Source organism: Lygodium microphyllum, chromosome 18 (genome assembly GCF_053477565.2).
Source record: "Lygodium microphyllum isolate KBCC chromosome 18, Lygodium_microphyllum_v1.1.10, whole genome shotgun sequence".
Lineage (NCBI taxonomy): Eukaryota > Viridiplantae > Streptophyta > Polypodiopsida > Schizaeales > Lygodiaceae > Lygodium > Lygodium microphyllum.
Window position 1 is genome coordinate 118037845 of NC_141152.1, and position 27920 is coordinate 118065764.

At 44.1% G+C, this 27920-nt stretch overlaps 1 protein-coding gene across 3 annotated transcripts; it reads right to left on the bottom strand.

The window, feature by feature from the left end:
- Nucleotides 1-10452: 10452 nt before the first annotated feature.
- Nucleotides 10453-23327, bottom strand: LOC148021296 (uncharacterized). Of its 3 annotated transcripts, XM_087699164.1 has the most exons (15): nucleotides 20364-23327; nucleotides 19929-20089; nucleotides 19726-19840; nucleotides 19526-19637; nucleotides 19392-19443; nucleotides 18528-19227; nucleotides 18074-18403; nucleotides 17775-17978; nucleotides 13417-13575; nucleotides 13271-13343; nucleotides 13055-13140; nucleotides 12222-12341; nucleotides 11939-12004; nucleotides 11293-11836; nucleotides 10453-11098 (listed from the first exon to the last, which is right to left on the bottom strand). In XM_087699164.1, exons 1-14 carry the CDS (start codon nucleotides 22761-22763, stop codon nucleotides 11834-11836), a joined length of 4581 nt encoding a protein of 1526 aa, XP_087555290.1. In that variant the 5' UTR covers nucleotides 22764-23327; the 3' UTR covers nucleotides 10453-11098; nucleotides 11293-11833. The 3 variants fall into 3 exon arrangements, with proteins under 3 accessions (XP_087555290.1, XP_087555289.1, XP_087555287.1); XM_087699161.1 differs by having other exon boundaries at nucleotides 10455-11098; nucleotides 11293-12004; XM_087699163.1 differs by having other exon boundaries at nucleotides 10453-12004.
- Between the last annotated feature and the right edge of the window lie 4593 nt (nucleotides 23328-27920).

The window sequence follows — 27920 nt, forward strand, 5'->3', positions numbered from 1 at the left end:
TTAGGTGTTGACTATAGATTTGAAACAAACGTTTGTTCACTTGTGTTGCTTTAAGAGCATATCCAAGTGCTAAAAAGCACTGATTTGAATAGTTGTTCAACTGGTGGTGACTTAATGTGTAATCACATTCGTGATGCTTAGAAGCACCACTCAACTAAGCTTATGAGATACTCGGTGATGGAAGCTTAAGTAAAACCGTTTGTGCTCCTTGTCACTTAAGAAGGACCTTCCAAGGATGAGTCTTCAGACTTACAATGGGAACATAAGATTGTTTAACAATGATTAGAATCATTGATAGAGTTGAAATGATGATTGGATTTAAGAAAACTCTAAAGCTTGCAATGAAGCTTTCATGGTTGCTAGGACCCACAATTAGGGTTTTGCTCTGTGTGAGCAGTAGAGAGAATTAGATAAACCCTTTTAGGGTTAGAAAGCCACTTGGGGAGCTTCCAATGCCCCATGGAGGTTGCTAACATTGCGCCTCCCACAGGTCATGGCAGCTAACGAAATGCGCTCCTGCCTGAAATTGCGCTGACCACAAGTCGTAGCAATTGACGAAACGCGCTCCTAGCTGCCCAATGTCGAGCTCTAAAGTGCCAAGGTGCTGCACCTTGAGCTGAGAAAGAGAGCTCTAAAAGGACTTGTAGGTTGAAATGGCCTCCTTTGCCCTCACCAAGTCCTCCACTAACTGTTGGTCTAGTTTTGGCTATGGAGGTTGAGAGGTTAAAGTGAGAAACCACACACTCATGTGCACTTAGGTCAAGATGGAGTTAGAGGAAGCTTTGATACCATGTTGAAATATTAGAGTAGCAACATGGAAATGTGTGCATAAGAGGGAGAAGAGAGCTGAAGTACAAGAAAAAGATCTTACTTAGTAAGTTGCTCAAGTACAACTAGAGTACACTCTCTCATCTCGGGTTGAATTTGTTTTTCAAGGAGCAGAGTGAAGGCCAATCCCCAAGCAAATTGAGGGGCAAATTGGTTTGAAGGCTTACTGGTCAATTTTAACAGCAAGAGGCACTTGGATTAGCGGAGGAGATTAAAGGATCTTAGTTGTACTCCTTCCATTGCACTATAAGATAAGTAAATTCCCCAAGGGTTGCCAGTTTTAGGGCTAACCAGGGTGCTAATGTCCAAGACTAAAGTGGTAAAATATGCATTTTCAATTTACGTGAATTTTATGCTTGCTGTAATCAGTGCTTAATCAGGTTATTTACCACAGTATTCGAGGAGGAAAGCTGGTTTCACTTTTCCCTTTCAAACTCCACCTGTCTAACCACACCACACTAGGAGGGATCTTCAAAGATAGCTTACATCCTATCCCTTTCGGTTCTTTGCTTTTGCATAGCTAGGTGTGTCAGAAGTGGTGCAGCAATGGAAGCGTAAAGAATATGCTGAAATAAATGCTGAAACACAAGACAGAAGAAAGAAAGAAAGAATGAACACAGTAGACAGATGAGAACTCAGATGTATGCTCGGGAAATGGAATCCATATCGAACACGAGACAGCAGCATACAACGGTGAGTCACTGGCTGCGTGGGCTCCTCAGCACTGGCTCCTCTCTCCCAGAAGGATCTCCACTGATGGCTGAAGTACCAAAGACTGTGGAGGAGGAGCCCTATAAATAGCCACAAAAGTGGGGAGCATAAAATGCAGGTCGGCCAGCATTTAATGCTGGTCGGCCAGCAATAAATGCTAAAAGTACATCATAAATGGCCACAAAAATGTGCCATAAAATACTGCATAAAATGCTACATAAAATGCCCAGCCTCTGCACACAGACTCACACCATGAGCTGACTAATATCTGCTAACACCCTCTCTCAGATCATGTGTGATCTGATACAATAAAATAGTACAATGATGGAGAATCATAAACTACACAACAAAGAAACACCAGAAGGACCATGGATGTCCAAGCGGTGAGTGGCCAGCCCACCACCAAGAAGCCTCGGAGAGTATCTGATGTCGATGTCGATCATACCAACAACACCTGAAAATAGAGAAGACTCATAGCAGCTCTCTGTGTAATGTCACCTATGTCACTCAGGACATACAAAGCCAAGCTGCCAAACATGCCTCTGAACATGTGACCATGGATTCCCCGCCTTTGGCCATACCACCAAAGTGTCCCCTCATGTGAGCTCCAGACGAAAGCCTCTCGCTCTCTGTCAAGAAGAACAGCTCATCATGAACCCAGAAATCAACTCCAGTCTCTAGGATTTCACTGCCAGATACCGTCGATGCGTCAGGGACATCCCTCTCTGGATCCTGTGCATCTATATCAAAATATAGATGAGGCACTGCAGCCCCACCAACACCCGCTCACACTCCCTCTCTGGCACCGAGGAGTCGTGAGGGATGACCGCATCACCACCACTAGAAAGCAGCCGAGGAAGGGGCCACCAAGCCCTTCCCGCGATCCGAAGAAGAGGATCCCTTCCGCGCCTTGGAGTTCTCCTTTGGCGGAGGATCGGAGTCGGAGTCTGATGAAGGAGAGGACTCATCGGTAGAGTCAGCATCCCGCTTCGTCTTCTGCTCCTTCTTCCTGGAAGCCGCTAACTTCTTGCAGTCCTTCCGCAAATGTCCCTTCTTGCCACAGTGGTAACACTGGGCCTTCGACTTCTTCTTCCCGTCACCCCTCTCTAAAGCTACATAAGCCTCACCTCCATAATGTGCCGGAAGCCGCCCCTGTAATCGCAAGGATGCCTCATGCTCAAGAAGCATCGAGGTCATATGTGTAAAACTGACAGGAGACGATGATGTCTTCGCCCGCAAAGCATTGGCCACTCCATCAAACTCCGGGGGGAGCGTGTAGGAAGTGCACGGAGGAGCCATATGGAGAGGATAAGAAGAGAAGTAGAAGAAAAGAAGGTCGTTTGGAGAGTGAGCACAGCCAAAACGCAACCAAAAACACCAAAAATAGTGAGTTCACATGCAATATAACCCAAAGGCTGACCAAAATAAGCCAAAAGCTGCTGCACAAAGTGAAAAAAAATCAGTCAAAAACTGCCAAAAACAGCAAAAACGGCCTGAATAATCAGAAAAACAGGCAAAAATAATGCTGTAAACAGCAAAACGCAGGCTGCAAACTGAATAAACAGGGGCTAAAGACTGTTGCCAGCAGGTTGATGAAGAAAACACGGGCAGCAAAGAGTGGAACAGCAGTAAACGCAAATCTGTCCAGAAAAACGCAAAACGCAAATGCTGAAACACTGTCGCCAGCAGCAAATCAGCAGTCGCCAGCAGGAAGGACAGCCGCCTGATCAGCAAGAAGGGTGTAAATCCTGAAAACAGCAAGAAAACACAGCACAAATAGGTTGCAGCCTGAAATCTGATACCATGTCAGAAGTGGTGCAGCAATGGAAGCGTAAAGAATATGCTGAAATAAATGCTGAAACACAAGACAGAAGAAAGAAAGAAAGAATGAACACAGTAGACAGATGAGAACTCAGATGTATGCTCGGGAAATGGAATCCATATCGAACACGAGACAGCAGCATACAACGGTGAGTCACTGGCTGCGTGGGCTCCTCAGCACTGGCTCCTCTCTCCCAGAAGGATCTCCACTGATGGCTGAAGTACCAAAGACTGTGGAGGAGGAGCCCTATAAATAGCCACAAAAGTGGGGAGCATAAAATGCAGGTCGGCCAGCATTTAATGCTGGTCGGCCAGCAATAAATGCTAAAAGTACATCATAAATGGCCACAAAAATGTGCCATAAAATACTGCATAAAATGCTACATAAAATGCCCAGCCTCTGCACACAGACTCACACCATGAGCTGACTAATATCTGCTAACACCCTCTCTCAGATCATGTGTGATCTGATACAATAAAATAGTACAATGATGGAGAATCATAAACTACACAACAAAGAAACACCAGAAGGACCATGGATGTCCAAGCGGTGAGTGGCCAGCCCACCACCAAGAAGCCTCGGAGAGTATCTGATGTCGATGTCGATCATACCAACAACACCTGAAAATAGAGAAGACTCATAGCAGCTCTCTGTGTAATGTCACCTATGTCACTCAGGACATACAAAGCCAAGCTGCCAAACATGCCTCTGAACATGTGACCATGGATTCCCCGCCTTTGGCCATACCACCAAAGTGTCCCCTCATGTGAGCTCCAGACGAAAGCCTCTCGCTCTCTGTCAAGAAGAACAGCTCATCATGAACCCAGAAATCAACTCCAGTCTCTAGGATTTCACTGCCAGATACCGTCGATGCGTCAGGGACATCCCTCTCTGGATCCTGTGCATCTATATCAAAATATAGATGAGGCACTGCAGCCCCACCAACACCCGCTCACACTCCCTCTCTGGCACCGAGGAGTCGTGAGGGATGACCGCATCACCACCACTAGAAAGCAGCCGAGGAAGGGGCCACCAAGCCCTTCCCGCGATCCGAAGAAGAGGATCCCTTCCGCGCCTTGGAGTTCTCCTTTGGCGGAGGATCGGAGTCGGAGTCTGATGAAGGAGAGGACTCATCGGTAGAGTCAGCATCCCGCTTCGTCTTCTGCTCCTTCTTCCTGGAAGCCGCTAACTTCTTGCAGTCCTTCCGCAAATGTCCCTTCTTGCCACAGTGGTAACACTGGGCCTTCGACTTCTTCTTCCCGTCACCCCTCTCTAAAGCTACATAAGCCTCACCTCCATAATGTGCCGGAAGCCGCCCCTGTAATCGCAAGGATGCCTCATGCTCAAGAAGCATCGAGGTCATATGTGTAAAACTGACAGGAGACGATGATGTCTTCGCCCGCAAAGCATTGGCCACTCCATCAAACTCCGGGGGGAGCGTGTAGGAAGTGCACGGAGGAGCCATATGGAGAGGATAAGAAGAGAAGTAGAAGAAAAGAAGGTCGTTTGGAGAGTGAGCACAGCCAAAACGCAACCAAAAACACCAAAAATAGTGAGTTCACATGCAATATAACCCAAAGGCTGACCAAAATAAGCCAAAAGCTGCTGCACAAAGTGAAAAAAAATCAGTCAAAAACTGCCAAAAACAGCAAAAACGGCCTGAATAATCAGAAAAACAGGCAAAAATAATGCTGTAAACAGCAAAACGCAGGCTGCAAACTGAATAAACAGGGGCTAAAGACTGTTGCCAGCAGGTTGATGAAGAAAACACGGGCAGCAAAGAGTGGAACAGCAGTAAACGCAAATCTGTCCAGAAAAACGCAAAACGCAAATGCTGAAACACTGTCGCCAGCAGCAAATCAGCAGTCGCCAGCAGGAAGGACAGCCGCCTGATCAGCAAGAAGGGTGTAAATCCTGAAAACAGCAAGAAAACACAGCACAAATAGGTTGCAGCCTGAAATCTGATACCATGTCAGAAGTGGTGCAGCAATGGAAGCGTAAAGAATATGCTGAAATAAATGCTGAAACACAAGACAGAAGAAAGAAAGAAAGAATGAACACAGTAGACAGATGAGAACTCAGATGTATGCTCGGGAAATGGAATCCATATCGAACACGAGACAGCAGCATACAACGGTGAGTCACTGGCTGCGTGGGCTCCTCAGCACTGGCTCCTCTCTCCCAGAAGGATCTCCACTGATGGCTGAAGTACCAAAGACTGTGGAGGAGGAGCCCTATAAATAGCCACAAAAGTGGGGAGCATAAAATGCAGGTCGGCCAGCATTTAATGCTGGTCGGCCAGCAATAAATGCTAAAAGTACATCATAAATGGCCACAAAAATGTGCCATAAAATACTGCATAAAATGCTACATAAAATGCCCAGCCTCTGCACACAGACTCACACCATGAGCTGACTAATATCTGCTAACACCCTCTCTCAGATCATGTGTGATCTGATACAATAAAATAGTACAATGATGGAGAATCATAAACTACACAACAAAGAAACACCAGAAGGACCATGGATGTCCAAGCGGTGAGTGGCCAGCCCACCACCAAGAAGCCTCGGAGAGTATCTGATGTCGATGTCGATCATACCAACAACACCTGAAAATAGAGAAGACTCATAGCAGCTCTCTGTGTAATGTCACCTATGTCACTCAGGACATACAAAGCCAAGCTGCCAAACATGCCTCTGAACATGTGACCATGGATTCCCCGCCTTTGGCCATACCACCAAAGTGTCCCCTCATGTGAGCTCCAGACGAAAGCCTCTCGCTCTCTGTCAAGAAGAACAGCTCATCATGAACCCAGAAATCAACTCCAGTCTCTAGGATTTCACTGCCAGATACCGTCGATGCGTCAGGGACATCCCTCTCTGGATCCTGTGCATCTATATCAAAATATAGATGAGGCACTGCAGCCCCACCAACACCCGCTCACACTCCCTCTCTGGCACCGAGGAGTCGTGAGGGATGACCGCATCACCACCACTAGAAAGCAGCCGAGGAAGGGGCCACCAAGCCCTTCCCGCGATCCGAAGAAGAGGATCCCTTCCGCGCCTTGGAGTTCTCCTTTGGCGGAGGATCGGAGTCGGAGTCTGATGAAGGAGAGGACTCATCGGTAGAGTCAGCATCCCGCTTCGTCTTCTGCTCCTTCTTCCTGGAAGCCGCTAACTTCTTGCAGTCCTTCCGCAAATGTCCCTTCTTGCCACAGTGGTAACACTGGGCCTTCGACTTCTTCTTCCCGTCACCCCTCTCTAAAGCTACATAAGCCTCACCTCCATAATGTGCCGGAAGCCGCCCCTGTAATCGCAAGGATGCCTCATGCTCAAGAAGCATCGAGGTCATATGTGTAAAACTGACAGGAGACGATGATGTCTTCGCCCGCAAAGCATTGGCCACTCCATCAAACTCCGGGGGGAGCGTGTAGGAAGTGCACGGAGGAGCCATATGGAGAGGATAAGAAGAGAAGTAGAAGAAAAGAAGGTCGTTTGGAGAGTGAGCACAGCCAAAACGCAACCAAAAACACCAAAAATAGTGAGTTCACATGCAATATAACCCAAAGGCTGACCAAAATAAGCCAAAAGCTGCTGCACAAAGTGAAAAAAAATCAGTCAAAAACTGCCAAAAACAGCAAAAACGGCCTGAATAATCAGAAAAACAGGCAAAAATAATGCTGTAAACAGCAAAACGCAGGCTGCAAACTGAATAAACAGGGGCTAAAGACTGTTGCCAGCAGGTTGATGAAGAAAACACGGGCAGCAAAGAGTGGAACAGCAGTAAACGCAAATCTGTCCAGAAAAACGCAAAACGCAAATGCTGAAACACTGTCGCCAGCAGCAAATCAGCAGTCGCCAGCAGGAAGGACAGCCGCCTGATCAGCAAGAAGGGTGTAAATCCTGAAAACAGCAAGAAAACACAGCACAAATAGGTTGCAGCCTGAAATCTGATACCATGTCAGAAGTGGTGCAGCAATGGAAGCGTAAAGAATATGCTGAAATAAATGCTGAAACACAAGACAGAAGAAAGAAAGAAAGAATGAACACAGTAGACAGATGAGAACTCAGATGTATGCTCGGGAAATGGAATCCATATCGAACACGAGACAGCAGCATACAACGGTGAGTCACTGGCTGCGTGGGCTCCTCAGCACTGGCTCCTCTCTCCCAGAAGGATCTCCACTGATGGCTGAAGTACCAAAGATTGTGGAGGAGGAGCCCTATAAATAGCCACAAAAGTGGGGAGCATAAAATGCAGGTCGGCCAGCATTTAATGCTGGTCGGCCAGCAATAAATGCTAAAAGTACATCATAAATGGCCACAAAAATGTGCCATAAAATACTGCATAAAATGCTACATAAAATGCCCAGCCTCTGCACACAGACTCACACCATGAGCTGACTAATATCTGCTAACAAGGTGGAGGTGCATTGGCAGCAGGGGTTTATCCCTCCAACTCACCCATTCATTGGAACCTATACATATAGATATCCTACTCATGTGTCTCAAGCCCCATCCTCTATTAGCTTGCCTATGCTAGTCATGTTGGTTTGTCATCTCTTGGTTGTAAGCTTTTGTTAAGAGTTTGATGGATCGAGTGGAGTATTTCCATATGAATACACCATCGAAGAATGATGTGGTGGAGCATGCAAATCGGATCATGCTAGAGATGGCCCGCTAATGGATGTTTTCACATCTGCAACTACTCCCCGACTTATGCATTATAGGACATGACTCCATACGAGGCTTTCTTTGGCAAGAAGTCTTTTATGTCTCACTTTTCGCACTTTGGATGTGATGCATTTGTCCATGTGGATAAGATAAGAGGAAGACGAAGCTTGACTCGAAGTCCATGAAGCTCATCTTTGTGGGCTACAACACTACCACGAAGGACTATCGGCTCTATGACTTGACGACACAGTAGATTAAGGTGAGCAAGGATGTGATCTTTGATAAGTTTGCAACCTCCAAGGATCTTGTTGATGGTTTTATTACACGTGATTCTTTGTCATGGATTGACCCTTCCCCACCTTGAGTTCCTCTCCTCCCTTCTCAATTGTCTCTTAGCACCTCTTCTTTGTCTTTAGCTCCATCTCCTCCTTTACCTTCTACACCGGCTTCTCTACCACCTTTGACAGATGCAACTCCTTCGTCATCACTTGTACTTCCACCCCTTCGGCCTCCCCTCTAGAGTCTTCTATGGATGCTCAACTGTCAAGGGGAGGGGCCTTTTTCAAATGAGGAGGATTTACCTTCCCTTAGTGAGGGGAAGTTTCTTCCATAGACAGGTGCATTGCAAGTCTCGAAGGCTACTCAGTCTCTCTTGTTTAGGATGAGCCTATTCGGATTCCTCTTTGGTATAGGTGACTCATGCAAGACTCAAGTGTTTTTCACTTTCTTGCTTCTCCTACAGGTCCATGCAAATCAGCTCTCACTTATAGGCCTAACAAGATAGTTTAGTGTGTGTATGCTCTTATGTCACAAATTCTTCAGGATCGAGAGCCTACTATAGTTGAGAAGGCTCTTGCATAGCATATTTGGCGTCGGGCTATGCAAGAGAAGCTCGATTCTATGGAGTGAAATCAAACTTGGGAGTTGGTTCTGCATCCATGAAAGTGGAAGGTGATAGGTGTGAAGTGTATCTATAAGACCAGGTACCTTGTAAATGGTTCCTTGGATGAGCACAAAGCTAGGCTTGTTGCCAAGGGTTTTGCACAAAGGGCAGGTTTGGACTATTTTGAGACTTTGCACCTACAGCTCAGATGTTTACTATTTGAAGTATCTTGGCTCTTACAGCCCACCACCGCTGGCCTATTTATCACATGGACACCAAATCTACCTTTTTGAATAGCATCTTGGAGGAGGAGATTTATGTTTCACAACCTCCAGGTTTTCTTGTGCAGAGGAAGCAGGACCATGTCTACAAATTGCGAAGGGCCCTCTATGACCTGAAGCAAGCTCCTAGAGCTTGGTATTAGAGGATTAATCAACACATCCTGCCTGAGTCAACACTCGTGCAGGGGCCCAGTCTATCGTCTTAAGCATTGTGTTCTCTCTTTGTCCTTTCCTCTCACAATTGCACTATTGCTTCTGCATGTGCCATGCTGCCATGTTTTCTTCCTTTTTGCCCCTTTCAAAGCCCGTTTGTGTCTTTTCTTTGCATGGGGGCTCCTAAAAGACACAATTGACAGTTCATGGATTCCAACACAGGCCCTCTGTGGCCTCTTCTGCAAGAAGATGAGATTGGCTGGCCTTAAAAAGATCCTAAGGATCATGAGCCACTGAAGGCTCATTGTCTTGAGCCATCGCTGCTCATTGTTAAAATTATTGCATCAACAAAGCAGCAGATGAGGGGATAACTTTCTTTATGAACACTCCAATCATGGACACTTTGTTTTGAGTATGGCTTTATACAGGTATAACTTCCTACTTTCATAATGGGAATCATTAATCCTTCTCAAATAGAATGATTTTTCTGCAGTTGGTCATAACCTACTCCTGCTGGTCAATTTGGCAACAAAGAAATACTACCATTTTCATAGATGGTTTTAGTTCTTCTCTCCCAACATTGTTCCTTGTCTTTTAGCAAGTTCTAATCTTATATGCCTTCTTTTAATCTTTCTTGTCTGTAAATGTAGTTGCTGCCGGACAGTAAATCAGTTGCATATCACCCCTTGAAAACAGTGGATAACAGGCAAAACCTGACAAATCCTCAAGAATTGGAACACCATTAAATTAAATAAACAAAATTATTCAAGAATACGTGCCCAATGAATAGGGCTACAGCGTCATGGTTAGGGACACCTATGTATCTTCTGGTATTGTTTCCAGTGCATGTGCACATTACCCATTCCAGAAGTCCTCTTATGGTCACCTGGGTTCTTGGTTCATCACATTACAGGCTGTTCTTAGAATCACGGGTCCTTCAAAACAAGGACATAGCTCTTGTTGAGGATCAAAGGCCACAGAGAAAACGCACACCTGGTTTCTCAGAAGCAGCTCACAGACTTGTTATACAGCATACATATCAGCAGAGCTCCATGTGTAAAAATACTCTTTTTTTTCATAACAGGTAATTGTATTAATTATGAAAAAAAGTACATGATTACAAGATCTCTCTGAGGTGTCTAGTAGAGGCCTATGAGACCAAAGTAGTGAGTGCAACTGATCCATGATATGTTTTTCATGGGTAAACACAGAAAAATAAGTACTGTAGAAACAAAGACAATGTCATCAATGTGTAATTGCTCCTGGCTCTCCTACCATTTGGGTGAGCAATGTGTGTGTGCATGTGTGTGTGTGCAAATGCATGCATGCAGATGTCTTTTTTACAAATCTTGGAGGGGCACGAGACAGTAATAAATAGCATAGTTTACATTTTATATTCTCAACCGTAAACAATAAACAATCGATGCCTAGAGCTTCTCCTTTAAACTACAATAGCACAACATTCAGCACAAGGTTCATCATGATAACGAGTCTACTAACTTACGTGGAGCTGCTGTAAATGAAGGTTGCAACTTTTCTAATTTTATTGCAGTTTGCAGATGATCTTAGACAAAATGCCTAAAGGTCAGGAAATTTTGCATTGAACCAGAAGACTATGTGCTTATTCTTCAGAAGGATATTGCATATATCAGTAATTTCCAGCTGCAGCATGTGCTTATTCATCAGAAGAAAATGAGAGTATATTGCATATATTGCTGATTTCCAGCTGCATAGAAGCACATAATACCTGAGTGGAACAATACAAGCTAATATCAGTATTGCTTTGTCCTGGTTTTCATCCATGAACCCTTGCAAACACTTTGGAATGAAAACTTTATATGAAGAAGAAAATCAGTAGCTACAGAACTGGATAATAAGTGGTAGATCTTTGAGAACTGAAAACAGAGGTTTTGATAACCAAAAAAGAAAGATTTCATACACCTTGTATCTGAATTCTCCAGCATCAGGGTGGTTAAGGTATCATAGTGATCAGTGACACCAATCTCTGTCTTCATTCTCACACACAAAATATCAGTACACAAAACACACAATAGAAATGGGTGCCTTTTTGTTTGACATGCCAACATAACTTCATGATCTTGCAGATCAAGGAAATGACTAGCGTAACAGTTATTTTCTTTTTATTGTCTTAAGCAGAGACAATCAAGTAAATAAAATGGATTTCATTTCACTTAGCTACAAAAAGAAGAGAGTTAAGAGATGGAATGGTTTTCTTTCCAGTTAGCTTTAAAAAAAGGTTAGAACTCTTGAGCTACAGGAGGCAGGAGAAAGAAAACATCCTTTTACTCCCTGATGTTTATCGTCCACTGCAAGTTGTGAAGCCATTTCAAATCGTATCTGCAACTACAGAATGAGTACCTTCCTTGCTGAGGAACCCTGGGTATTATAGTGCATGGTTTTTGCAGAGAGCCATGACTCAATTATACAACATGTTTAGTATCTTACAGTTTAGTCAGCATCTTCACTGTCCACAAAACCAGAGAGCCAGATTAATGAGCACCCATAAGCTTGTATGTAGATCAACAAAAACAGTTCAATGTTGTCACTTCCAAGTGAGTTGTCCTACTGGTTGCAGATATCCCTTCAACTCGGATACCACTTCCCTTACAGCACAAATAATCATCTTTTTCACCTGAAAAGTGAAAAGAATGCTTGATGCATCAGTTCTCTGCAATAGTTCTTCTGGAATTTTAGAAGTCAGGAAAAGAATAGGGACATTTATATAAATCTCTCAAATTCTAGATCCGTTGTGATTTCAATACATACTTGAGCACTTAAAAGACTGATGGCAGGCCATGAAAACTAGTATATCTTAAGAAGGTGCTCTGAAGAGGATGTGCATGATGTACCTCAAGCTTATCCTCGCTTGAGAAGTGTTCTCGTGGAAGTGAACGGAACTCCTCAGTCAACCCTATACACTGCCGCAGACTCTCAGGTGATACAAAGTCCAATGCTACCTTGGTACAAGACTGCAAAAGCAAACTGGCGTTAGTACTAGTTGAATCTCCTCTAGAGAAGCATCCATTACCAATAAAAATGACATAAGTTCATTTAGCCAGTCTCTTAAAGCTGGAGGCACAAGAGTTTCAATCACCGGCCCTTAGAAGTAAAGGCATCCTGATAGAATATGCTTGCCAATGGAAAACAGATTTTAATGTAAACTCTCTTCTCACAAGATCTTGAATGCAGAAAATAATAAGATATTCTTTCACCTGACTCCAGGTCATGGACATGCTCTTGTAACTTTCACCTAAACAAAAATGCAACTAATATGCTGTTTTCAAGGTTATTAGCAAGGTACTACCAAGTCAATAGGCTACATGCTACAATCTCTCAATTTCATCTGGCATAAGATTTTGATGCACAAAAAGGGTAGCTACAGATTGAACACATACAAATTGTTCCTGACAACTAAAAAATGCCCTCTGTGGACTTTCAAGAATTACTCTTAATTAGCCTCATCAATGCTGCTAATTGTCAATTTTATCTATACCACAAACTTGATTTGGCTGTAGTATGAGAAACTTACTTTGGGTTATATAACTGGTTGAAAAAGAGTATATATGTACAAGATTTATATTTCTGGTTTTAATTTGGCTCAGGAGTCACAAGCATCCCTTTATTCTAAAGGGCACATTTCTAACTTGATTGTTGATAATTATATATAGGTGAGGCAACATGCCTTCAAATTTCTCACTTGATGGGGACAACCTGCTGGAACCAACACAGCTTCTCCAACAGATTGGTGAAATGTCCAAGCTTCAACCCCTGCAAATGCAAATGAACTTCTGCGCTTACCTAGAACAGCCTCAAAAGACTCTCAAACAAAGCCTTCATGGCCCTAAAGAAACCCAGAAAAATAAAGCTAATAGATTCTGCAAAATCGAATTCAACTCACCAAATTCATCTTTCAGCTTTCTTTTATGCTCCTTGTTAAGATAAATATACTGATCATGTATAGGGTCAATAACCTGCACAATCAAATTGAAAGCTTTGAGACACAATGCCAACGAAAATTGGCTACTGAATCAATAATATCCTTACCGCCTCAAGGTTTTTCCCTCCAAAACCAGGAAACTCATGTACATGAGTTTGTAAATATTGCCGTAACTTAGGAACATCTTCTCGACGGTAAATGTCCCATAGTGCTGCTCCAATTTCCATATTCTTTGCTCTCAGGCTATTTGTAGTAGTTGAATAAGTCTAATTATCATGAAAGCAAATTCCATCAAATGATTTATTAATAACAATTATCCAAACACCCAAATATTTTTACAAGGAAATTGCACATGATTTTGAGCCTAGGTAGAAATTTCTATAGTAATCGACAAGTAATATTAAGAAGGTTCATATTCTGCCTTTTTGTGTCGGGCCAAATGCATATGTTAGTGTTTGTTATTGCAGATGGAAAATATTGAACAAGAATGTGGTTCCAAACAAAGTAGGGGAACACCAAGACATAACATTTCCTCAGAGATATAGGAGAAAAATAAATCATGGTCCCACGTTTAGCCATTAAATGTAGGGTTTTTATTGACCCACAATTGAGTCTCTTTAAACCAGCTCCAAAAGCACACTAATGCTCAATTACTCAAATTAAATGCCTTTTTTTGGCAATATGTCAAATGCACCTCAATCCTCTATAAATAGGAGTTTATATGAGTGCATCCCCATCCCACTTCTATTATTCCAGCCAGCTATTATTAGACTTCAGCTCACACTGCTGTCTACATCTCTCCACTAACTGATACCTCAGTTCGTGCTGTCCCAGCTGGTTGGGCAGTCCACCAGCCAGGCAACCTGATCTGGAATGCTTCCATCGCATCTTGATTGCTAGAAATACGTTACTTGTGCTGTTTTATACCTACTTCCAGCTAGGCAACCTGTTTTGATCAGTCAACTACGTTTTCAGCATCCTTCATTGCTGCATTTGCAACATCCTTCACTATTCTGGATCAATCCTCTGCATTTTCAGCATCCTTCACTGCTGCCAGCGCTCTGGATTCACTCAGCTGCTGTTTGTCATTAGACACCTTGCTGCTGATTCAGGCCGCCCAGCATCTAGTGAACCATCCTAAACAGCTGTTGCCTTCACTCTATAGCCAATGCAGGCAAGAGGCCTGTGGCCAGTTGTTGGATTGCATGCCTATTAAGGCAGTCCGCCAACATTGCATTCTCATAGTTTTGCCATCATTCTTTGTCATCATCATCATCCCTTATTGTCTCCTCATCCTATCATAGTTCAATGCTCTCACTGACTTGGATTGTCCACACATACAAAGCTTCTCCTTTGCATGCAGGCCTTTATCAAATCAGTTTGTCCCTTTTCCTTCTCTCTCTCTCTCTCTCTCTCCCAACCCATTACGAGAGCTCACCCAGCAATTTAGTGAAGCTCTACACATAGCAACAGGGGCAGCCTTTCCACACTTCAGTCCTACATAGAAAGCCTCCACTAAGGCAATATCCCAGAACTGCTGGTATGATATGAGTGCCGCTAGACTAGACCTCGCCTACAGAGAGAAGAGCATTGGGATCCACTACCCACAAGCAGGCATAACTGATCACCATACGCCTCATACGACAGAAAAAGAGAGCATTCCCAGCCCAATTGGAGAGAGACCTATACCAGCTATTCCTCAGTCAAGATCCAAGAGAGGCTTGGCGGCTCTTCAAAGAGCATTGACCAACCACACCCATCATGTCACCCTGCACATGGGAACACTATGCAACTAGTCTCTACACAGTAGCAGGCCAGCCTCCTCTCTCTGATCCACCAAAGCCTTGCCCACAAACCACCACCTTCTTTCCAAAGAGCAAAGTTTGTGAGACTATTGACAAACTCAACACAAGTGAGGCACAGGACCATGATGAGTAGCCGAGCACTCAATCCATGCTAGGGATTTGGTGGCAAAGTTCCTAGCTTACATGTTTAACAAAGCCATGTGTGAAGGCTTGCAACAGACCTACAACACTAACACCATTGTACCTATCTTCAAATCAAGAGATCCCACCCTACTTAGTAACTACTAGAATATTAGGGTTGGACACACATTAGCTAAGTTATATGCCTCCATCCTTGAGCAAGAGTTGAGTAGATGGGCGGAGATATGGGGGCTCAAAGCATAGGGATAAGCTGGTTTTAGGAGAGGCTACTCTCCATTGGATTACATCCTCACACTAAGCGATCATTGGGGCCAAGCCTCACGACCGAGGGATCTATTGTTGCTTCGTGAATTTCTACAAAGCCTTTGACACAGTACTAAGAGACACATTGACACACAGGTTATATGCTATGGGAGTGCCTATGGAGCTTAGTTGGGGGATTCTTACACTGTATGAGAGGGTCATTGGTAGAGTATAAATCTAGAGAGCCTTTCAGCTCCTATACATTCCACGATTGGGGTGAAGCAAGAAGGCCCCCTCTCTTTGACATTATTTGGTCTATACATTGATGGAGTTACCGACTACATATCCTAGGGAGGGGATAGAGAAGCTCCACTAGCTAGCACCAGGATACCTCAGCTACTATATGCAGATGGTATTGTACTGATATAGCTGATTCACCACACAAACTATAGAGACATCTTGATGCACTACACTCCATAGTGGGTTAACAGATCAACACCGAAACTCACATATGGATAGGAGTTGCAGTATGTGAATTCATATACATATTTAAGAGTGTTATTCTTAGGTCCCACTTTTGCTATGGAGGAGGCAGTGTTGGGTGTAAAGGCCCTTTATGCGCTCTCCCGTGTATATATTACTTCACACATGTAAACTCACCCTAGCGGGTGTAAGTGTACCATACCGTAAGTATAAATACATTCTTTTATTCTTTGTGTGTACCACACTGGTACACACCTATCCGTCGACTCACTCTCACTCTATCTCACTGTTCAATACTGTTCAGTTTTGGGTCATTGAGCTCCTCGATTAATGTGCCTGCTCTCAGCTCTCTTTCTCTATCTGCTTCCGCTTCAACTCTACAGGCAGCAAATACTAGACTGAACCGAGGATATGCAGGACTAGGCGGCTTGGAGAGGATGTGTTCACAGGTGCAATTTTAGGAACCTCGCAACAAGATGTGGCTCTTTGATACACTAGTCATGTGCACACTGTTTTATGGAGTATAGGTATGGGGCCCCAGTTTGGATCATTGGAGCCGATTGGGTCGCACATATAATGGATGGAGATCAATGGAGAGGCCACTTGTATCCATGATTTCCAGAATGATCAGATGCAAAGGAGATCATCAGAGCTGAGCTACCAGCCACATCGGTTGTAATGGAGGTGCTCACTGATTGGTCGTATATGTACACAGCAGCTGAGAGAATGTGGGAATAAACCTGAACAGTTTTTTTTTCTCTCTTTACAATCTGACTTGTCGGTATACATATCAGGAAGCTAAATGTGGCCAAGCAGCAAATGCGAAATGCTAAAAATAATAATATGGGTCAGCCGAGAGGTTGCCTCCTATGGATGTGATATGAGGTGTTATACCTATATTTTATGGGATCTCTTCAGAGCTTGGTGGTTGTCCTGTTCTGGGTCTAGAGAGGGAATGCTCATATTCTGGTCACAGAACAAGAGCCCGTTAATAGGGCAGCGGGCCTACAGCTGGTCCAACTGGGTAAATTCAATTGCCTGACCTGACTTGCTGGTCTGACCTGCATGTGCCAGCTGGCATGCCACCCTCACTGGTATCACTGATAAGTTGAGTCAAACTGATAAGTAGTGCCACCTTCGCTTTAGCATATACCTTGGTGATCTTTATCTCTGCAAGATGCCTGCGCATCCAGGTTGGGTCACACTGTTTCCCACTACAACTGCAGCTGTCCTCAGCTTTATAGCCTCTTGGTAAGTGGCAAAGCCTTTAGGTTAAACTGAGACTCATCCAAGCATATGTGGCTTAACCGTTTCACTTTAACAAGTAACCTAACTCTTTGCATCAGGCATCTTTGCTGTACAACTACAAGGCACACGTTCTACAAACTAAGATCTAAAGAAGGCCATCCTCCCCACCAACTCCAACTCCTTACCAGGTGTGGATTATGGTACAAAATGCATCTACCAGTTCATGGGAAAGATATGGATATTTGTGTTTTGCTCAGATGAGCATTTAAAAGCTCTATGCAATAAGCCTCAAGAAGAATGATGAATATGTAAATTATGCATACTGTATAGAAATGTTGACAGTTTGTTACTTGGATGCAAGTCTCTCTTAAAAAGCCGCATCTCCAAAGGTTCTTTAAATTCTATATTATATTAAAAGACAAAGGACCCCAAATTCTAAGGATGAAGATGTCCAACGACTTTTGCTTCATACAACGTATGCATATATCCACAGTCAAGCGTGCAGGCATGAATACATCAAATAAACAGGTGTAAGAACAACCTACATGGTCTCCTCGTGAGGCAGGACCAACTGAACCATCTTCTTGGTGAACCATTTCATATGCTCTTGCCCCAATACTATGCACGTCCTGATCTACTGGGTCTTTTTGGGAAGCACACAATGTCTTGTACAACTCTTGAAATCTGGCAATTTTGTTTGCCTGATCTGCGTCAAGTTTGCACTCCCTTGCATCCACAAGCACATTCACCTTGGCATATGTTACAAGAAGAAGTTCAGGACACATGGAAAGCTTTTAAGTGGGAAGCATCTGAAACTTGAATATTTTAAAAACATGTGACATACAGCATCTGCCATATCACAGTGCAAGTTGGTCACAGAATCTCCCCATCCAATCTCTTCTTTCATGCCATATGCAATGTAAAACTTAGGACCAAGGTCTGGTTTCTTGACATCTGCTGGAACTTTGGAAACCAAATTCATAACTCCAGATTTTGGATGTGTATATTCTGGAATAGGCAAACAACTTATAAAATCGTTCCAAAGCTCTGGAAGTTTGCTCTCCAAATCCTCAAAAGGAGGCCAGTCTTTCAGCTTCAACATCTGAGGCCAACCATCCTTGTGCCTTCTACCTTGTTGATACCCCTCGAAAAATGAAGATATAGATATTTCCACCTAAAATAAGAAAATTTGAACAAAATGATGTTAAAGTAACCAAAAGCCAGTTAGCAGATCATTATGTGTACTAACTGAGACTAATATGTCACTAAGCAAAAACTGAAATTGCACTTAAGACTACCTCTTGACGATCCAAACAGTCCAAAACCTTCAGCTTTTCTGTGCTGCCCTTTCTATCAAGAATTGCCTGCCTCATACTTTCCTGAATAGTTTGGCACAGATTGTTGGGTTTCCAGCAGGACCATCTACTTGGTGTAAAAACACCTCTGACAACAATGGGCTCCCCTTTGCGCCAATGCCATTGAAAATGGCTTAAGCCTTCTTCTTTTACCATTTGAACAGTTGGGCAATAGATATAGTTGTCATTGCTAGCATGTCTAAAAGCAGCCTGACGTGCACAAGTATTAATCTCATTGGAACTGTGGCATCGCCTACCAGAGCAGATGGAGCAATGAGACTGATCTGACAACTCAGGCAACTTCTTGCTATTTGTCAGAATGTGATCAATGTCCGTTAAGAGTCTCTCTATGCATTTAGGCTTTAAGAGCCTCTTCAAAACCAGCCTGTTGTGACCACATCCACCCAGCTCTGATGGTGGACAAGGAACACTCTCATCTGCATTTGCAACCCAGGATGATGCAGCTTGGAGGCTTTCATCATGGGACCCTATGTTTATATTCTTCATTCTCACTGGTGCTACTCGATTTCTTACTTCAGATTTGTGACAACACCGAACTGCCCGACAACATTTTAGGCACAAATCATAACCGCAGGAAGGACAGTTTCTGTGAAGATTGAAAATTGAGGTCTTGCAATTGTTACTGAAGGCATGCCAAAAATAAGCAAACAGGCACAACCAAAAAGATTTTGTTAGGGTGAATTACAGATTGTTACTGCCTGAAAGCTCAGCTCTGAACTGCAATAATTGTAATTCAACCTCTCAATGAAAAAAGCCTTCAAAATTGAAAAGCATAGTGCAGCTAACCAGAATAAGCGTTCCTCCTTATCGAGGCTGGCTTCCTTGGGCAGCTTTACATCTAGGACGAGATTTCAAATAAACAACAGATAAGAATAATGGACAATCCCAACAGTTCAAAGTAAAGTAGCTGAAAAGCCAACCTTCCATATTTGCATTTAATTCAAGTTCTTCGTGCTGCTCTTCAAACAGCATTCGTAAACAAGGCTGGATAAAGATGAGCATGTACTGGAGAAGCTGAATCTTTCTACGATGCTGTAAAGCGATGAAATTTTTACAGCGGTCAGCTACCAAATTCTCAAAGCTCCTATTATGGCTAAAGTGGATAATTTGAAACAAATACCTCCACAGTATTACTGTGCATAGGTAGCTCCACCCACATGCAAGTATTGCAGTTGCACTTTTCTCGGCAGTAAGCACAGGCTGCAACAAAATCTTCAGTGTCCATCTCAGCATACCTGCAAATTTGTGAAATTTGTCCATGACCAGTGCAGCCCCCCAAGAAGTTAACAGAAAGCCATGGTGCAGCAGCCTGAGTATGTTTACCATCTGTAGATGCAAGCTGTACAAAACCACTTTTGCCTGCACTTTCCACAACCAATAATTTCTGGCCTAAAAACATTTCTACAATGATGGCATTTAATTTCCATTTGTTTTTGTGCCACTCTGGGCTCAATTCGTGCAATTGTGGGTTCCACCACCTCATCCTGCAAGATAACATTCTTTCAAGCCTCTAAAAGAAACACTGCACTTGAAATCTCCTACAAAACGCAATTGAAAGTTTCATGCAGGAGACAAGTAACATTTGGAGCCTTTTGTCATCATGAAAAAAGTACTACTATCTGTGGTGAAAACTTAATGCAACCACATACACATGCCATGGCCAGGTGCTACTTAGGGCATAATCCTCTGCACGCAAAGACCAGACATTTGCAGTACATGAAGTGCTCTTTTCTGAACTTAAAATTAGAAAACAAGCACCTCTAAGAAACCCCTGCCTGGAGTCTCCGGTGTACCGAGATCACAATCATCATCTCTAACTGGATTCCCACTCCCCGTGGCATCTCTAAGTTCTGTGTAGTTCTTGCCTGGAGTGGTAGGGAGCTCATCATCGCTCCGGACAGAAAGAGTAGCATGTGACAACTTGGGTGACCTCCTAGAAATTTTGCCCAAAAGCTCAGCTGGTCCCCTCATTTTCTGTGTCTCGTTAGTTTGGACAACTCCTTTTCCCTGTTCGTTAGTTCTGGCTAGAGGATTTGGGAGCTCATCATCGCTCCACTGAGCAATCTCAGCTAACTGCCTGGGTGGCTTGCCAGAACTGTTGTCCAAATCCTCTGCTGGTCTCTTTGTTTTCTTAGACCCATCGCTCTGGGCAGTTTCTATTCCCTGTTCGAAAGTCCTGGCTGGTTCTTCATACTGCCTTTTATTGAGCTTAGAGGACCTTGCTGTTTCCAACCGTTCACTGTTTTCCATAGACCTCTGCATGTTCTGTCCAACCTTTTGAGTCTTTTTGCTCAAAGTCGTGCTTTTTCTATTCAGTTCCCCTATCTTGGTGATTTTTCCCAATGTAGGGAGCTCATCATCGCTCCGGACAGAAACAGTAGCATGTGACAACTTGGGTGACCTGCTAGAACTTTTGCTCAAAAGCTCAGCTGGTCCCCCCATTTTCTGTGTCTCGTTAGTCTGGACAACTCCTTTTCCCTGTTCGTTAGTCCTGGCTAGAGGATTTGGGAGCTCATCATCGCTCCACTGAGCAATCTCAGCTAACTGCCTGGGTGGCTTGCCAGAACTATTGTCCAAATCCTCTGCTGGTCCCTTTGTTTTCTTAGACCCATCACTCTGGGCAGTTTCTTTTCCCTGTTCGATAGTCCTGGCTGGTTCTTCATACTGCCTTTTCTTGAGCTTAGAGGCCCTTGCTGTTTCCAACTGTTCACTGTTTTCCATAGACCTCTGCATACTCTGTCCAACCTTTTGAGTCTTATTGCTCAAAGTGGTGCTTTTTCTATTCAGTTCCCCTATCTTGGTGATTTTTCCCAATGTAGGGAGCTCATCTTTGCTCCAACCGGAAACAGTAGCATGTGACAACTTGGGTGACCTGCTAGAACTTTTGCCCAAAAGCTCAGCTGATCCCCTCCTCTTCTGTGTCTCATTAGTCTGGACTCCTTTTCCCTGTTCGTTAGCTCTGGCTAGAGGATTTGGGAGCTCATCATCACTCCACTGAGCAATCCCAGCTAACCGCTTGTGTGGCCTGCCAGAACTGTCGTCCAAATCCTTTGCTGGTCCCTTTGTTTTCTTAGTCACATCACTCTGGGCAATTTCTTTTCCCTGTTCGTTAGTTCTGGCTGGTTTTTCATACTGCCTTTTCTTGAGCTTAGAGGCCCTTGCTGTTTCCAACTGTTCACTGTTTTCCATAGACCTCTGCATGTTCTGCCCAACCTTTTGAGTCTTACTGCTCAAAGTGGTGCTTTTGCTATTCAGTTCCCCTATCTCAGTGCTTTTTCCCAACGTTGGCTGTGGTTCTTTGGTCTTCGTTTGAACAAGGACCTGCAAGTTGTGCTCTGCTTCTTTGGCAACTCCCGTCTTAGATTTCATGACATCAATAGGCCTCTGCAAGTCTCCTTCTGCCAATGCCATCTTAGCTTTCACGAAGCTAGTGGCCTTCTGTACTTGATTACCTGTCTTAGGTTTTATGATGCCGGAGGACCTCTGCACATAATCATCTATCCAAGACTTTGTCGTACTAGAGAGTCTCCACAGTTCGTCACCTGTTTTAGATTTTAGGATGTTAGTCGGCCTCCGCACATCATCACCTGTTATAGATTTGAAAAGCTTCGTTGACCTCTGCCCATCGTCACCTGCCTTAGAATTGATGATGCCAGAGGCCCTCCGCACTTCATCAGCTACTGATGGCTTGGTTGTACTTTTCCCCACCCCTGGTGGATCTGGTTCTTTAAGCTCTTTAGTATGCTCTCGGGATTTGCCAAGATCTTTAGCGGGGGGATTGCCAACCACTGTAGCGGCCCTTTTGGGAATCTGCGAATCTTCACTGCCGCCTGGGTCTGCATTTGTGGAGGCGCGCCTTCCCTTCTCTTCATCGATCTCAGGGGGCTTCCGTGATCCTCTCCCACTCTGCGAGATCGGAGGAGTCTGTGCTTTGGCTCTCCCGTGCATCTGCGGGTGGATCGGAAGCGCGTCTGCTTTTGCTTTCTTATTCTGCGATTGCTTCGGCTGATAATCTGCTTCTCTCTTTCCCTTAGGCTTTCTCCTATGCTTAAGGCAATATTTGAAGCCTTCCACTGGCGATTTGGCACACCGCCAGTTCTTCCCGTCTCTTTTATTGCAGCGCGGCCGATCGTCTGATGGGGCGACTGCAGGGGGCATTCGCTGATCGCGCTACACAGAAGTAAATGATAACTAGAACGCGCTCATCACAGCACTGCAGGAAATGCAGCCATTGGAGCGGAAATCGCAGGATTCTTATGACTTGAAAGGCTTCGTTTGCTTTTGATTTGGAAGATTACCAGAAGCATGATGCATGAAGAGTCGCGCCTCTTTACCAAGCATCTCTTCCACTAATTTGATCGAAGGTTTTCACGACACACATCGGCTGCTGCGGCTCCGCTTCTGTCTGCTTCTGATCCCGTGTAATGTGTGATAAATGATGCCATTAGTCTGCAGAAGAATGGACCAGTCATTGAACCGTGAAAGCGAGTGGCCTAGATCAAAGAATTATATGGCGCATATCGCCTGCTGCCGCTCCGCTGGCCGACTGATCTATCTGCTCCTCAAGTGCAGCGTGTGATGATGATGATATGCAGTTAGTCTTCAGAAGAATAGCCTGGCTATGGCGCTGTGAAAGCGAGTGGCCTCGTGAAGATCATCGTAACACATTCCTCTCTGCAATTCCAAACCACAGTAACGTCTCTCGTCCGCTCTGGATCCCCCTCCCCCCCCCCCCCCCTCTCTCTCTCTTCGTCTCTCTTCCAAGGGCAGTTGCTCCTCTGGTTTGTAAAGCAGCAATGCCTAACAATGCGCTTTAACGCTTCCTCCATCTCTGCTGCTAATTCCGTTTCTATTCTTCCATCCATATCTGCTCCTAAATTCTAATTATGCTTCGATTGTTCTCCATCTTGAATCTACACTAGCGACGATTCTCTCTCTCTCTCTCTCTCTCTCAGATCGTGCATCCGGCTACCATTCACGTTTACCGCGCTTCTGGCTGGGCCAAAAACCTGCTGCCGCCTCGGCCACAAAGGCCTACAAAAAACTCCAGGAAAGTCACAGATTAATGCTCTGTTGTTGCCAGGACTGGTTGTAAGGGCAACTTTTCTGTCTTTTTCCTGCTGCTTGAATCGCCATATCCAAATGAAGCTTGCAGCGTTTATTTCCAGCTTTTCTCTTCCGCTTCCAGAAATCACAGCACACAGAAATCATCAAAAACCATCCTCGTCTTTCTTTTCTTTATCTGGTAAACAGACTTCCATGTTTCAACTTTCAAGCTCTTCTTCTTCCTCTTCGTCTTTCGCAGCTTGCATGGAAGCTTTTCCTCTGCAGTCTCCTGAATGATTGCCGTATTCCTTCTCCAGACGAGAGTCACATCGAAAGGACCGTTCTGACGATGAGATCGATTAGAGCAGAGCTTCACTGGCACTCCGCAAACATGCCAAGAGAAACTGGATAAATTGTAAGAGGGTTTTGTCTTTCTTTTTGTATAATTTATTTTCCTTTTTTGGGCCTTTGGAGTCTAGACAATAATATGTTTTTCTGTGTTTTGTCCGATACAGGTCTCGAGTAATTCTTGTCTTTGTGTTTTGTCGGGTGCAAATCTCGATATAATTCTCGTGTTTTGTTTGTGGGGTTTGGAGATCCCAACTAACTTGGAACTCTAAGCAAGAACCGGGTCGCACGGACTCGCACCGGACTCTAGTGGGGGAAAGTAACCCCAGTCCCCCTCCCCAACCCCAGTAAATCCAGTGTCGTGCCTAAAAAGGCCAAGGAGAGTGGGGTTTCAATACATCTGCACTATCCCCACAAATCCGTGCTAACAAGGTCATTCTATCATAGGGATAACAGGGTTAAGGGCAATCAACAATTCTTATTGGTTTGGTGAAAGATGGGTGCAATCACAAAAGGAGACATTGACAAAATGTCATCGCAAACATTTTCATTCTAGCTTATTATTGATTTTGCAATGCTATGGTGCATGCGACCACAAGGTTATAAAATCTTTCATTAGACTTCCGAAAGCCCAACTGGCCTTAGCACAACCCGAATCTAATTAGTAATCGGGTGAATAAAACATCCTTTCCTTGAAAAATAATTTTTATTGAACCATGCTCTTTTCTTTGAGGAAATGATAATCTTGTATACTATCCCTTATTGCAAGATTTCCCATCCAATGGGGTTGCGGTGTAGTGGTTTGGGTGTGGGTTGAGTTACAGGGATGTATGAGTTCAAACCTTGCACACTACATCCTTAGAGGCATAATAAAATATCTATTTGTTTCTAGCATTTCCTAAGACTATCCTCGAACTTGGCATTACTAACATGGCAAACATATGATGGTCCTTGAAGTTTAAACAAAAGAAAAATTTCAAGAGCTTACTAAAAAAGAAAAATTGAGACCTTTTAGAAAAGAAAAAATTTAAGAGCTTAAATAGAGTTAAGACAAGAATTAATGGGTCTCTACATGTAACTTTAAAGTCCATTATTGTATGTGTTGAGTTTACCTTCATAGCCTTTTGGGGAAGAGTTGATCGTTTGAAAGGGTTATATGCACATGTGCATGTGTGTGTAGAGAGGATGTTATTTTTTATGAGATGAGCAATTGGTATGAATCTAGTGGTGATGCATTGGATGATGATAATGATGATAGTTATGTGCAGAAAGAAAAGCAAGAATCACAGAGCCTTAGTAGTCCAAATACTTCATCTAGTACTGCATCTATAGTTAGCCCCTGGTCTAGGAGACTAAGATGTAGCCCCACATCTTTAGGTGCATCTACAAGTATTGTAGTTAAAGACAAAGAAAAGAAGAAAGTATTGGATGAAAATGATGCATCTACTAGTCATTTAGGATTTGATGCAAATTCTAGTGGTTCAAATAGTTGGGATGATGGGCTTGGTATTCCTTCAGTCAGGACACCCAAGTGTACAGAGAGCACATAGTCCTTGTTTGTGTGTGGAGTATGGCAGTGAAAGATGCTCTTGTGTGGACTGTGGCTGTAACTGTATTAGAGTCTTCTGAGTCTCCTTTGCAAAGAAGTCTATGAGCTGCCTCTGTGGAGGGTCTCGGTGTCCTAGAGTAGTTGTACTCCTGAGGTGCATATCACGAAGCCGTCGTATCTCAAGAAGAAACAAGCCAAGGCATCACTGATCGGTAAAATCCATGATTCTGGATAGTGGTCCAAATCCATCTCTAAAAAGATAGTGGAAACAACCATGGACCTCATAATATGCTAGATAGCGGTGACAGATATAATGCTTCTCTGTCTCTAGCTCTAATTGGCATATGCACTCCTCTAATGGGATGGATCTATATCTGCCAGTCTCAATCTCTAATTGATGTGAGGAGGTGCGCAACTGGCCAATAGTACATCTGATCTCGGGCGAGCAATAAATCCATCATTTGTAGTATGAAGGAAATGCTCGCGGTAGAAAGCCATCTTTGTCCCTAGCTCCTACCCTGGCATCAACCATGTCCGCTTGATATCCAACTGGGTAAGATTCATTCTGATGATCTTGCGAATCTCTAACCTACTCAGATCAAGAGATGGTGCATCAAGGGAGTACTAGAAGGGGGGTAACTTGTCCATGCTAAAGCCATGCAGCTCAAACCAGGCCGACATCTATGCATACCAACATGAAGTATCACCCTCTCTAGCAAGCTACCTGGAGGACTCAAGGGCCAACTGTGCAAACCTATGTGTGGGTAAGTCCCATAGGCTATGTATGTATGTGACCAATCAGGTGAGGGCCTTTACCACAATCGGTGTAGCTGCTAGCTCCGCTCTAATGATCTCATGTGGCACTGAGGCCTTACATATGATCATCTTGGATATCATGGACACTAGGGGTTTCTCCATCGATCTCCAGCCATAAGTGCGCCCTGATCTACTACGGTGGTCAAGACTAGGCCCCCATATCTGTACTCCATAAAGTAATGTGGATGTGACAAGTGTATCGAAGAGCCATAGCTTGGTGCAGGGTTCTTGAAATTGCACCTGTGAGCACATCCTCTCCAAACCACCTAGTGCTGTGTATCTGCGAGTTAGTCTAGTGTCTGCTGCCTCTCGCATAGAAAAGGTGGGCCCTGTGAATTAGATTCCCAGGTATGTATAAGAATTCACATACTCCAGCTCCTCAGATCTATATGTGAATTTAGGTGCTGATCTCCTGATTCACTGTGGTGCAGTATTAAATACCATCACCTTGGTTTTACCAAGGTTCACTGAAAGCCCACTGTCCAAAGTATAGGAGTGTAATGCATCCAAGTGTCTCTGTAGACCCTCTAGAGAGTCAACTATCAATACAATGTCATCTGCATACAATAGGAGAGGTATCCAAGTGCCAGCTAGTGGAGCTCCTCTATCTCCTTCATGTGAAATGTAATCTGCAATCCCATCAATGTACATGCCAAATAATGTCGGAGAGAGGGAGCATCCCTGCTTCACCCCAATGGTGGAGTAAATAGGTGCCAAAAGGCCCTCAGGTGTCCGGACTCTACCCACAACTCTCTCATACAGTGCCAAAATACCCCAACTGAGCTCTTTCGATACTCCCATGGCATGCAATCTATGTTTTAGCCTGCCTCTCAGTACTGTGTCAAAGGCTTTGTGGAAGTCCACAAAGCAGCAGTAGGTCCGTCGGCCATGGGCCCTTCCCTCCTCAATGATCGCTTTGAGTATGAGGATGTGATCCAATGTGGAGAAGCCTCTCCTAAAGCTAGCATGTCCCTGTGCTCTAAGACCCCACCTCTCTGCCCACCTGCTTAACTCATGCTCAAGGATAGAAGCATATAACTTAGCCAATGTATGCCCAACCATGATAGTCCGGGTAGAGTAGGATCCCCTGACTTGAGGATAGGCACAATAGTGTTCGTTCTCCAGCTTTCTAGTAAGCCTTCACACATGGCTCTGCTAAACATGTAAGCTAGGAATCCTGCCACCAAATCTCTAGCATGGATCAAGTGCTTGGCTACTAGTCCATCATGATCTTGTGCCTTTCCTCTATTAAGTCTGTCAATGGCCTCTCGGACCCTACTTTCAGTAAAGAAAGTGGTGGTCTCTGGACAAGGCTCAAGTGGGTCAGGAAGAGGTGGTTGACCCTCCATAGTATAGAGACTAGCTTCATACTCTTCCCATATAGTGGTGAACGTAATAGGTGTGGTCGGGCAATGCTCTTTGAAAAGCCTCCAAGCCTCTCTAGAGTCCTGGCTCAAGAATAACTGATATAGGTCTCGCTCCAGCTGGGCCAAGAATGCTCTCTTCTTCCACCGTGTGAGGCATCTAAAGAGTATCTATGCCTATCTGTGGGTAGT